The sequence below is a fragment of the Austrofundulus limnaeus genome, unplaced genomic scaffold, assembly GCF_001266775.1.
Source record: "Austrofundulus limnaeus strain Quisiro unplaced genomic scaffold, Austrofundulus_limnaeus-1.0 Scaffold225, whole genome shotgun sequence".
NCBI lineage: Eukaryota > Metazoa > Chordata > Actinopteri > Cyprinodontiformes > Rivulidae > Austrofundulus > Austrofundulus limnaeus.
Genome location: NW_013952627.1, coordinates 596,682 through 609,624, shown reverse-complemented (window position 1 = coordinate 609,624; position 12,943 = coordinate 596,682). Strand labels below are relative to the sequence as shown.

At 38.4% G+C, this 12,943-nt stretch overlaps 1 protein-coding gene across 3 annotated transcripts in view; it reads left to right on the top strand.

Moving 5' to 3' along the window:
• The window catches only part of mcama (melanoma cell adhesion molecule a), a 43,790-nt gene that overhangs the window by 25,254 nt on the left and 5,593 nt on the right, over nt 1–12,943 (top strand). For 2 of the 3 annotated variants that reach the window (XM_014019657.1, XM_014019656.1), the window contains exons 2-13: nt 2,192–2,325; nt 3,236–3,464; nt 3,564–3,634; nt 3,755–3,842; nt 3,986–4,165; nt 5,245–5,372; nt 6,818–6,962; nt 8,213–8,328; nt 8,857–8,998; nt 9,201–9,331; nt 9,460–9,601; nt 11,209–11,244. In XM_014019657.1, coding sequence (XP_013875111.1) covers nt 2,192–2,325; nt 3,236–3,464; nt 3,564–3,634; nt 3,755–3,842; nt 3,986–4,165; nt 5,245–5,372; nt 6,818–6,962; nt 8,213–8,328; nt 8,857–8,998; nt 9,201–9,331; nt 9,460–9,601; nt 11,209–11,244 — 1,542 coding nt within the window. The remainder of the gene's footprint in view (nt 1–2,191; nt 2,326–3,235; nt 3,465–3,563; nt 3,635–3,754; nt 3,843–3,985; nt 4,166–5,244; nt 5,373–6,817; nt 6,963–8,212; nt 8,329–8,856; nt 8,999–9,200; nt 9,332–9,459; nt 9,602–11,208; nt 11,245–12,943) is intronic. The other variant, XM_014019658.1, reaches the window with a different exon arrangement.

The window sequence follows — 12,943 nt, the reverse complement described above, 5'->3', positions numbered from 1 at the left end:
AGGTGGGGGAGTGGGGGGGATGGGGGAGCAAAAGGCTGAATGGAGGCAGCAGGGTGGCAACTGGACTTCTAAAGCTCTTTTCATGCTTGGTCTGTTTCAACCAACGCTGAGAACATGTAYGAGGACACAGGTCCAGCTTTGCCTAATTGTTTTTCTTTCTATTTTAAGGCTATTAGATAAAAACAAAAGCTGGACGTCTGTTTTATCCCCACTTATGTGTAGCAGTGTTAAACTGACCTACATTAATATCTGGTTACAGTTCATGATGTTTTTTCTTCATCCAAGGTTTTGCACTTTGAAAAGTAACAAATCTTTTTGGATTAGATGTGAAACATTTTTTACGCTCAGTCATAAGATTTTTTTTTCTTTTGTGTACTGCTTCATAAAGGCCTTTGCCTGCTCCATCCAAACCGCCGATATCATCTTATCGTCGCAGTTTCATGATGAAAATGGCGTCATTCTGTTCGCAGCTTCAAATCTGTYGCCCTTTCTTGTCCCAACCTGCCGGCCGAAGCGCTTACCCTCCTCCACATAAGAACTGACTGTGTGATTAGTTTGTGGCCATGATTGTTTATGCTGAAAGCACTCACACGCTGCATTTTGCTTTAACTACTCTCTTCTAAAAAAAAACGTATAAACATAAACTACTCGCTTTCAGAATCCAACTGTTGTATACAGAAGCAGACATTTACAAATATGGTGAAATGACCAAAAAAAAACTCGTATACAGAGGAATTTAACTGGACAAATAACTGTGAATCAGAGGTTTTTTTTATTTTTTAGTTTTTCCAGAGTGTAGACGGGACCCCGTGCAGTGATGTATCCCGCAGCGGGAGGGGTTTCCCAGGAGCTCGGCTCGGTGTGTCTCAGGAGATATAAAAGCTGTGAGAAAAAAAAATTGAACCCACGTGACCGCATGTCAGCGTGTTGACTGTTTGGGTTTGGATGGAGTATGTGTAAGACTTTATAGTGTGCAGTTAGGGAAAAAGAAAAACTAATTTGATTTCTTCAGATACTCTAAAATGTATATTTTTTCTGAAATTATTTTACCAGTTTTTCTCAGAACCTTTATGGTGACATTTAAAGGTGCAGCTGTTTTGAGTGACTGGCAGTAGCTTTTACTGGCATCCACAAAAAAAAAAACTAAACCTCAAAAACACTAAATAGATTCAATTCAATTAATTTTATTCGTATAGGGCCAAGTCACAACAAACGTCGTCTCAGGGCACTGTACACAAAAAAACAATCAATCTAAAGAAGCAGCAGATTATGTTGAATCACTTCATCACAGTGTTTGATCCTGAGCAGCACATTGGCGACAGTGGAGAGGAAAAACTCCCTTTTAACAGGAAGAAACCTCCAGCTGAACCTGAAGCTGCTTGGAGGACAGGACACAGACAAAGATAAGATGATAAGATAATTGCTGTGCCTGAAGCTGTAGTTTTGTTTGTTTCCTTCACTCTTCATTATGTAGCTAAGTATTTTTAACAATTAGCACCCTGTCTTACTATATCTCTAATCATAAAGAAGAAACAAAATATTTTGGATGTCAGTTTAACACAATTAAGAAGATAATGAAAAACTACAGTGACATAAACTGAAGAGGAAAGAGGACATTAGATTACACTACACTGATCATCTCAACATCTGACAACGTCAGACAAAGAGCAATCTATACCATCCTCTAAACCACATCAGATAAGAGTTTTTCTTGGTGCCATCCTTGTTTTTATTTGTCATGGTGTGAATGGGCCCCTATAGAACAGCAGCCAAGTTCAACACGGCTGAAAAAGCTCTTGGCAGTCTGATCGGACAGCCTAGTGTCGAACTGGCGAGCCTCGCTTCGCTCGCATTCCCCCCATCGATGCCAAGGGAACGGATTTCCTGGCCAAGATGTGGGTTTGTGGTTACAGTCAGCCGGGCAGAAGAAAGATGAATATAATGCCATGTGGACAAGAAGCCTTTTCTTCTTTATTCTACGAACATGGCAGCTTGTCTCCAGATTGGCCTGGGAAGACGGTCGTCTGCCAAACACAGCACTTTGAGAGTGGAAGTTAAAGGTCAAATATAAGCAGAACCACAGTCAAAAGGATGTTTGATTTGGTTAAAGTATTATTTATGTCTCTCTGTGKTTTGTGAATAATGTGGGGCAACTGGAGTTGATTTATGTGCATTTCTATGTGTYTTTCAGCGTGGGGCAAAGTGGAGCTGACTGTGAATGAGAATCTGGAGGTGTACCTGGGTGACTCAGCWGAGATCCCCTGCCATTACAGATTCACCGATGCAAAGAATGAAGCCCGCTTCGTCATGATCCAGTGGTTTGTGGTGAGTGAAGCTAAGCTGTAACGCTGCCCGTCTTCCAGCTCTTCTCTTGCAGAACCTGTGTTCTTTGGTTTTTCCTTTTCAAAATAAAAYCACAAAAAGAAAACAACCGTGAATTTTTATTRTTTTCAAAACCTAAATGTAAAATCAAACTAAAAAAAATTTCACAGTGTTTGGTTTTTCTTCAGTTTTCTAAATCCCAACAAAATATATGGTTGTTGTTTAATATGTTGCAATAGCAGACATGACAGAAGTCAACAAATACGAAGAGTTTATCATGGCTGGAAGAYTGCCTAAAAGCATAAACCATTACTAAAGATGTTGGCTATGACTGCGCTCCAACTTTATTCTGCTTAAGTTGGAATATTGATGCAATTTTGTCACGGTAAGAACATCAGCTCTTAATAAGATGTGTCAATTCCCTTTGTTTGTAAAGTGGAAACGAGAAACGCCAGGAGTTCAGACCATGATGATTTTTGATTCTGACAGAAAATAAAAAATGGTGCAATAAGAAAATATAAAGCTTGTCTTTGCTTTAACCATTTAAAGTGGAAAAAAACTACATTTTTTATTTTTTGCAATTTTATAATTTAGTTTAAAAATAAATGAAAAACCAACCAAACCTTTTTTCTTTTGAAACTGAAAAATGAAACAGTGACTAATAGACATTACTGTCATGTGATTTCTAGTTTCTTGATCGATTTTCACTAAACGTTACACATTTTTTATAAAAGATTTAAACACATTTTTAAAACTAACTTTATACACCAATCAGAAACTTAAGTTGTAAAATGAGAAAATATTTCTCGGCTGCACTCTCTTATTTATTAATTGTTTTTAACACCATTGTAAATCAAAGCTGTTTGTTTCATTGCAGTGAAGTTGTGTCCTGACCGACTCTGTTTTTTTTTAGAGATCTGCAGGAAACCGCGCACGGATGCGTATCTTCTACAGCGACGGCACTCAGCAGATWATTGATCGCAACACAGACTACAGCGGCCGCATTAATGTGACCTCAGACCAGAAAGAAACCAGGCTCCTGATTCAGAACGTTCAGCTCTCTGATGAGAGGGAATTCTTCTGCCAAATTAATGGGCTGGCAGCTGGGAACGCCGAGGGGAAGACCCACCTCAGAGTGTTCGGTAAGGAAAAGAAACAAAAATAATAACGAAATAGAAGAGTCAAACTTTTACCAACGCTGTTGAAAATGCAGCCGTTACAAAGTTTTTTCCCCTGATTAGCTCGTCCCGAGGCTCCAGTCATTGAAGGCATTTTAACTGGAATATCTGTGACCAACACAGCGCCATCTAAGGTGGGCAAACTTTATCTAGAGGTGAACAAACAACAATATTCAGGATCAGTATTTGATTTCTACCAASTGGTACAAAAGCTCACTKCCTGATGAATAATTATTAATGGAACCCCAATGCAGGTGGCGTCATGTGAGGTTCGAAACGGCTTCCCTAAACCCAACATCACCTGGTACAGGAAYAAAACACCACTGATGCCCAAACCTGGATGTGAGTTTGAGCCACTCAGAGGGTTTCCTTCATGTCTTTTTAGTTTCATCACCATGTAAAACACTTAAAACAGAGGATTTTCTTCTTAGCAAAAAGCTGAAATGAACACTTTCTTGTGGTGACGGTGGGTTCATTTGTTGCAGATGTAAACATGCTGACTCTGGTCACCCGGGAGTCCAGCGGGTTCTACTCAGTCCAGAGTACGCTGGAGTACAAGGTGGTCAAGGAGGACCAGGACTCTTTTTTCTTCTGTGAGGTCAGCTTCTCTGTCCCAGGAGCCGTCAGGACGATGGATTCCCACAGAGTCAACGTGACGGTTCACTGTGAGTCCTGCAGCTTTTTATACGGCTGTAATGTAAGCCTGTGGTTGAACACTGAACCACTAATCTGCCACTAATGGTTTGTGTCTCACATCACTTGTTGACAGTAATTGTTGCCATAACTGCCTCACGARTCCCTAATTTGTTCATTTCATTGTTTCTTTTCTTGTGCAGTTAGGTAAACATAACTTGTTGTGTTATATTAGTAGCAAATTGTCTTCATTTCTACTGAAAACGTAGTTTGAAAGTATTTTTAACAATTTTTTTGTAACAAATCTTACAGCATTGTAATGTTTCTTAGCCTGTAAAATTTTTGATTTTTATTTTTATTTTTTATTTTGCACATTTGCATTCATATTTATTTGTGTCACTAAGTTGCTTTTTTATTTGTATTTTATACAGATTTTATTTGACAGGTGAATGAGTGCAGTTTCTATGGRGTCTGTTTTGATTTTGCAGCTGGCTGTAACAGATGCTAATGTACTTGAAGCTGCACATTGTCAGTGGAATATTAGTCATAAAACACCCACGTTTGGAAATGTTTTAACCAGCACATYCAGAGCAGTTGTGATAAACATCTGTAAAGCTGATAAAAAATGATGCTAGAAGGAGTCAAATGTTCTGATTTTCAGATTCAGCTCTGAATTTGATTTTGTGGCGTCTAACTTGACGTTCAACCATGAGTTGTCTGTTTCCTCAATATTTGTTTCTGTCYAAATATTTGAAAGGGTTTTCTGAAGTGTGGGTTCACACTGAATGTAAACAAAGAACATAAATACAGAGCTTACCAAAGCATCCACACTGTTGGACTCCTTGCATGGATGCTGCCATTGTTGACATGTTTCCGTAGATCTGCACACACAAAAAAAAACGTTATCTTGGTTATAACAATGAACTAAAACAAATCTATATTGTCCACAATGTCTTGTTTTTTCCCACTTTGATTCATTGTTTGAACAGTTCTGTATGAAACGGTGGAAGAGGAAGCAGAACAGAGTCTGTGCTGTCAGCAGTATAGAAATGGTTGTATAAAGTGACTTTAACAGCTCGCTGAATAAGCGTGTGTGTGTGTGTGTGTGCAGACCCCACCACCACGGTGGAGCTGCGGAAGGACTCGCCCCAGGGCTTGGTCCAAGAGGGGGATACCGTGGAGCTGCGTTGCCAGGGCGATGGCAACCCCCCGCCGCCCTTCGTTTTCAGCAGAGAACAAGTAAGAATGGAGGAGCTTTTCTCCCAGAGAGAGAATGAGTGACACACAAGAGACGTGCAGGGAATGAGTTCGATATGCACGGCTGACGAGGCTCCACGTAGACACAAGTGTGCAAGGTCTATGAAGACTCTGTCAGCTCTGACCCTGCAGGTCCAGACCAGAGTCTGAGACCAGAGTCAGACCCATTCCCATGTCAGACACACATTCATTGTGTGCAGAACACAAAACCTCAGCTGACGGCTGTCTGAACGTTTCCTAATTGGTCAGTCACCAAACTTGTAGGGTTTTTGTAACAAAGATATGAGAGAATAATCATTTTAGACGACATGAAAGACTTTGTGTAAATTTATTCAACGTGTTGATTCCAGTACATTACATTAACAATTATGTGCTGGAAAAACAAAGAATTGATAATAAAAACCTACCATTAAATAATAATAATAATAATAAAAACCTCTCATTAACACTAACAATCCCAAAAAGTAATAAGAAAGCAAAACCTTCCCCAATCATTAATTAGATTTTGTTTTGTTTGTGAAAAATAAAGGCAGTTATATAGTTTGCTGCCAGGATCTCTTTAATAACATTTTATGCTAATGTTCTTTATTGTGTATTTTGTGTTTCTGACTGTAAAGGGGGGTTCTCTGAAATGTAATTTTATTATTTGATCTTGATAATGAATCCAGGATTATTAAAAAGTAACCTCTTCTTATATAAAACATTGTAATTGTGGGCTGCTTATTTTGTTTACAATTTTTGATTCTTTTACTTTAAAATTTATTCATGTGTGAATAACTAATTTGAATAATTTTAAAGAATGAGCTAATGTTTATATTACTGAGCTATTAAATATGCACTGCAAACAGCTCTTTCCATCATCTAACAAAAACTTATAGAAATAACTTTTATAGTGAAGCCTTACCAGTCAGTGCCTAATTTCCATGTTTTGTTGAAAACTAGTACAAGTAGAGCATCAGTATTCCAGTGTGTTCAGTTCAAACTGGTTTATTTATAAAGCACCACTTTACAACTAAAGTTATCTCAAGAAGTTTTACAGGAAAATGAATCCAGTTCAAACCAGTTATGTAGAATTTAATTAAGTCCAGTTATAATTCAATAAATTCAGTTACGTATATTCCAGTTCTATTCAATTCATTGTAATATTTTTCATTTTTTCATTTATTCATTCATTTCTTTAAACTAACTATATACAGTAAAATACATAAAAAAGCAAATCAAGTCATAGATGAAAAAGTGCCGCTTATTAAAAAAAAGCTTCTACAAACTCAAGCTTCAAAAATGTAGTTAAATAAATAACCCAGTCAGACTATAATCAACAGCTCCTTATTTAACACACAGCATGTTCAAGACACAGAAAGCATGTTTTATTTTATCTCATTATCTTTTTTTTTAGATCTGATTTAAACTGAGAGTTGTGGTTTCAGGAGCCGGATGCGGACTTGGAGAGCAGTGGGGACGTGTTGGTTCTGCCTTCTGTGTCACGAAAAGACAGCGGCGTCTACCAGTGTCGACCTCTGGGCGCCGTCGGTCACGCCGAGGTCAAAGGAGAAATGCAGCTCAATGTGCACTGTAAGGAACAACACACACACACACACAGACACACACACACAGAGACACACAGGAAATACATTTGAATGAATGAAAAAAATTTAAGTAGGTCCTCTGGATGGGTTCTTCTTTAGTGAAATGTTTCGTCTCTCCTCCAAGAGACTTCTTCAGTCTGAGGAGTTTCAGGTGAACTCAGCCTTATAAGCACTGCCTCCACATGTTGTCCAAACGAACATCAATGCTGTCTGTTCACATGCAAAGGAGGACTATGAGCCTAACGACAGGTCATTAGTGCCCTGATTCACACGTTTTGCTCACAGGGGGCGGAGTCATACTTGCAATAACAGCGTTGTAGGAGGAGGACAACTGGACACGAAGGCCTCCACCTCTGTTTAATGGTGGACGGTTTTTCTTCACAAAGATGGCTTCCTTTACTCCTCTCTCAAGCCAACGTTCCTCTTTATCAAGGATGAGAACATCTTCATCCCTGAAAGAGTGACCGCTGGCCTGTAGATGAGTGTAAACTGCAGAGTCCTGTCCTGTAGATGAGTGTAAACTGCAGAGTCCTGCCCTGTAGATGAGTGTAGACTGTATAGTCCTGACCTGTAGATGAGTGTAAACTGTAGAGTCCTGCCCTGTAGATGAGTGCAAACTGCAGAGTCCTGGCCTGTAGATGAGTGTAAACTGCAGAGTCCTGGCCTGTAGATGAGTGCAAACTGCAGAGTCCTGTCCTGATGATGTTACTCGTCTGTGTTCGCCCATTCTTTTGATCAGTGCTTGTTTTGTTTCCCTGATGTATAACTGATCACAGTCCTGGCACTTAACAGCATACACAACATTACTCTGTTTGTGCCAGGGAACCTGATCTTTGTGGTGAACCAGTCTTAGCTGTAATGTGTCCAGAGGACCTACTAATTATTTTTTTCTACCTGGATTACTGAGATGCATCAAAACATTTGAATGAATGGACGCTGTGCTGGATTGCTGGATTTAGTGCAGGTTTCTAAAACAAAAGGAGTTCACGTTGTGACCTGAAAGACACCAGCAAGGCCTCGTTTAGACTTTGTATTTGTTTCAGTTCATAACCACATAATTCATAAACCTTTTTCTACTGCATATCTGTTTGTAGCACGTTATAAACTGTAAATGTTGCCTTACCTAAAACAGAAGCAGATTAACTATTTAAACAGAAAATGTAACTCAAACCATTGAATTAATGTCTCTGTTTCGTGTCCATGTCTTGTTCTCGGTCTGGTTTTGTAATGTTTCAGATTTGGACCCAGCTGTTGTCGTGCCCAAAGACTCCGAGGTTATGTTTAAAGGGGAAGATCTGGTTGCAACCTGTAATGCTCTGTCCTCCCTCGCAACAACAATCGTCTGGTACAAGGTAGCAGAAAATCGAAACGTGCTTTTTCTGCGTGTTTTCTGCCTTATCCTGATTTATCTGTGCTGACCTGTAGTAACTAAACTGGCCACATAAGCTCACAAGTGTAGAGCAGTTTCATATCAAAACATGCATAAATGAATAATTTGTTTTCATGGATTTGGTTTTTTTAAACACAGAGCCATCCTGACCAACATAAGCTGCTAAAACATAAAAACATTTAATTTATTCTTGTCAGATTAGTTCTTACGAGTTTTGATTAAATATTTAGAGGGTGCCCTGTGCAAGAGAAGCTGGATTTTTATTTGCTCATTTGACCACATTCCCTGCTTTTTAATGAGCTGTTTTTATAAATAAAAAAATAGAAACATCCAGTAAAATGATCCACCACAGAAAATGGGCTCATAGTGTTGCAGCATTTATTTTGCATATTAGCTTTGCAGCTACTTAAAGATAATCTTGCACAAGTCAGGTTTTAATGTTGCCTCCTTTCTTTAAGCTCATTGTTTTGATGTTTTTTTGGTGGTCCAGGACACGGAGCAGGTGGGTCAGGGGAACACGCTCCACCTGCAGGATGCCACCTATGAAACGAGTGGGGTGTACACCTGTAAGGTGACCGTCCCCAGTCTGCCCAGCCTGCACACCAGTGGCTCCGTTCACATCATCGTCCAGGGTCAGTCAGCTCCTGCACCGACTCACCAAGTTCTCTTTTACCTTCAGTGCTCAGCTTCAGATCTGTTCTTCACAGTCTAGTTCTAATCAAAGTGTCTCAACTTCTTCACATGTTCATCTTTTTCTGCTTTTGAAAACTTTATTAACACAAATCTGCACATTAAAACAGGTTCTGTTACAAACATTTTAACGTGTTCTTCTAGGTGGTCCCCAGCTGGTGGGTGTGGAAGAGGAGGTGCAGCTGGAGGAGGTGGCTGGCAGGATGGTGAACCTGAGCTGCGAGGCTAAAGGACATCCAACACCCAGCATCTCCTGGAGCATCGTGGGCAGTCAGGTGGTCCTCACACAGAAACACAAATCTGGACCCTAAGATCTGAACCTCCAAGCTGCGACTGATTGAGAACGCTTTTCGTTTAATTTGTTCAAATGTGTCTGTATTTAATTGTATTTTATTTTCTGTAGAACTGGCAGGAAGTGTTGAGCAAAGAGAACGATGACATGACTCACAGCATGGTGTCAGTCAGAGTCACGTCGGACGTCAGCGCTCTGTGCAACGCTTCCAACGACATGGGCGCCGAAGTCAAGGCCTTCAGGATCAAAGCCAGTAAGAACCTGTTGTTTTCTTTTGTTAAACTGGAATTATGAGGGAAATTGTGTGCACTTTTTAAATCACTAACGTTTGTCTGTAAACACTAATTAATAATAATAATAATAATAATAATAATATAATAATATTTCTTTAGTCTCTTAGCTTTTATTTAATGTAGGTTTTTGTTGTTTGACAGGGCTGCTTGTTGGTGTTAAAAAAGGTTTTAGTTTGTTGAAATGTATTAACTTTGAGTGAAAAGAGTGTCTGTTTTCTCTGCGTAATGAAACTACAACCTCAAGTAAGTTTTTAGGGTTAGATTTTTTTTATTATTTAGTTTCTGCTGCCTGCCTTTTAATGCCAGACTTTTTTGTTTTTTTTATAATTCGTTCTGTTGCCTGACAGACAGACTGCAGGAGCTCTGCTGTTATATTTGCAAWAACAGGAAAATAAAGAAGAATTACAAAGAAAAAGATGTTTTCTCTTATATATTATTGTTTTTGAATCATTTAGTGGTTGAGTTTTCTCTCTACGCTCCTTTTTTGTGGTGTTTGATGGGGTATTAGCACCACCAATATTTTTTAATCAGAATATTTTTCTTGTATTATAAATTTAATCTCGTAATTAAAAAGAAAAAAGGTCTTGTAGCGTGATTAGAGGAGAAACTGCAGCTAAAGTGAAAACACGTCTTCACTAATGCCCAAGTTTAAAAACGTGTGTTAATTGATAGAGTAGAATGTTTTCCAATTAGTCTAACTGCATTAATAAGGTCCATTAAAAGATCTGTGAAGGAAAATTTTCTTAGTTTTTAAAGCTGTGGGTTGTCTGTGTCTGCATTATGGCTCCAAACATGAAATAAAAAACATTAGAAAACTTCATAATTTTGTAAACGTGTTCAACTAAAACTTTGTTGCATCAATCAGAACATTCTGAAACATTCTTTTAGGATTTTCATGGTGGGATTCAAAATATGACTTCACTGTTTTTATGATGTTTGAGGTTAAATGAATTCTTCTGATCAGGTTTGGCATAAATCTGATTATTACCGCCACAGTACATTTATAGCTTTTAGTGAGTTTGACGAAGAATAATCCTGCATATTTAGTTTTCTGCATGTATTATTTTATTAGACAGTGCATCTTTGTACAGTCTTTGTGGTAAAACTGAAGGCTGCAGTTCATTCTATAATTTATTGCAGCTAAAAAGCCAGAGAGCACATTTCAGCCCTGCAGCTCCTCCTGCAGTGAACATCACTTTCTCAGTTCTCTTCATGGTAACTGCATTTATTTTGGATTGTAACTTAAAATAATGAAATAGGTTCTGATGGGTATTGTATAGATTTATAAATAAAATGGCGGATAAAAGGTGAAGAAATAAAATTTTGTTTCTGCAATAAGTACGACTGAATGAAAGAATAGCCACTTTATTCCTCTTTATATAAAACTATGAATGTTTTGCACATATGTTTGTTTTATATTAATATTTATCACTTTCTGTTATCCTCTCCCCTTCAGGGGAATACGGGGCAAATAATCCACTCAGATTAAATAAAACCTGTGCGTGTTTGTGTGTCGGGTTGATATCGGTGGTCTCAGACCTCTAAGTCTTGTTCTACTTGTTCACAGTTCCCAGGGTCACAACAACGTCTCCCTTCTCTCCTGGTAAGAAAACTGCCCTGAAGTCTCTTTCATGTTGCAGCCTTTCAGTTTCCTCCAGCTCAAACACTGTCTTCTGTCTCCACGTTCACGCTTTTCGCTCTCATGTGTGTGTGACAATAAAGATCATACATTATTTACAGGCATTCCACCGCACCGCTTGTCTTTACTGGGCTGCTGGATCTTTGGGATAGCCTTTGGCTGTATGAAATATTCTGTTTGATTTGGAGAGAGAAATCTTAACACCAGCAGATTCAGGCACGCCAGCCATCAGACGGATACTCGGATCACAAATATAAATAAATAAAATAAAATGCTGCAGCAGTAAAACACTATTTGTTTATCCCAGAATGTTTAAAGCAAACTCATTACATTTTAACCTCATTTATTCAAATACCAATGGAATTATTTTAAAAGGCAAATTTATGGGATGTTTTCTGACCTAATCTAACAATCAAGTTGTTAGTGTTAAATCTCCACAGGGCTCTGAGGAATACATGGAGACGCAGGAGGAACAAAATATGCAGGGAACATTGTAAAGTAGATATAAACTTATAGTTTTTATTGCTTTCCTAAATGTTTACTGTGGTTAATAATGACTGTAGTCAGACTGAATTACATCATCAACACTTGGCTCAATGAAAAGACCTGAATAAGGAGTGAGCTGCTGAGGTGTTGATGTCTGCACAGACATTAATCTACTCCATGCTGGAGTAACATAATCTGCATCATTAAATATAAAGAGGAAAGKATTTAAAGTACATCAACACCAATATTTTTACCTCTAAAATGCAGAACTTTTACTTTGTGCACCAGAACTGACAAGATAAGATGAGTTGTTGAATTAATGATGGAGGCTCAGAGTTTACAGGATTTAGGATGTTACCAAACACTTCGGTGATGTCTGTTTCTCTTCTGGTGACGGGTAAAGTTGCTGACGCTGRTCTGAAATCTTTCATTTCTGCTTTGGGTTGACTCTTGCTCCTTAATTTCTGCTGTCGTGTCTGTTTTCAGAAGCTGTTGCTGCTTAATATGAGTCACTGCTTTAGTTCCTGTGAGGTGCAGAAAAGTGTTTAGATGAAGCAACTAATGTTTATCTGTTTATTGGAGATTAGCTCGGACATGCTAACAAGTAATATACAACATGATATGAAAGTTCCTCACTTTTATTACAGCTAACATTTAGTGTGGCCAGATCAACTTAAAGATCTCAGAGGGTAAGCAGGAGCAGGACTGGTTAGTAAAATGATGGGAGACTCCTTGGGAACACAAGGTTCTGTGAAACCAATGTGGAACTCTAGCAATAGAAAATCTTTGACCATAATAGGTCATAGATTGCCTTCTACAAAGGATGACAAAAAGATGACAGTGATGGAGATCAGGTGTGACTCACATCTGGTAATAAAAGATCAGTCCAAGAAAATCCATCTTTACTTTATTCTTTTTTTCTTCCACCAGCACATGCATGCTCCATTTTCTTTCTGCATGTGCTCACGTTCTTTGTGATTACGTGATGGTTATTTCTGAAACACTGCTCTACAATTTAACCTTACAGAAACAACTTGTGGAAAAGAAAATAAACTGTTTAAAGGTGTTTCTCCCAAAGTTAGGTTGATTTAAAGCTTTATTTGTTTCGTTTGAAACCTTTAAAATAGAATGTTAATTTTTTTTGTTTTGTTTTTATTTCTCTGGTTTTTGTTTCTTT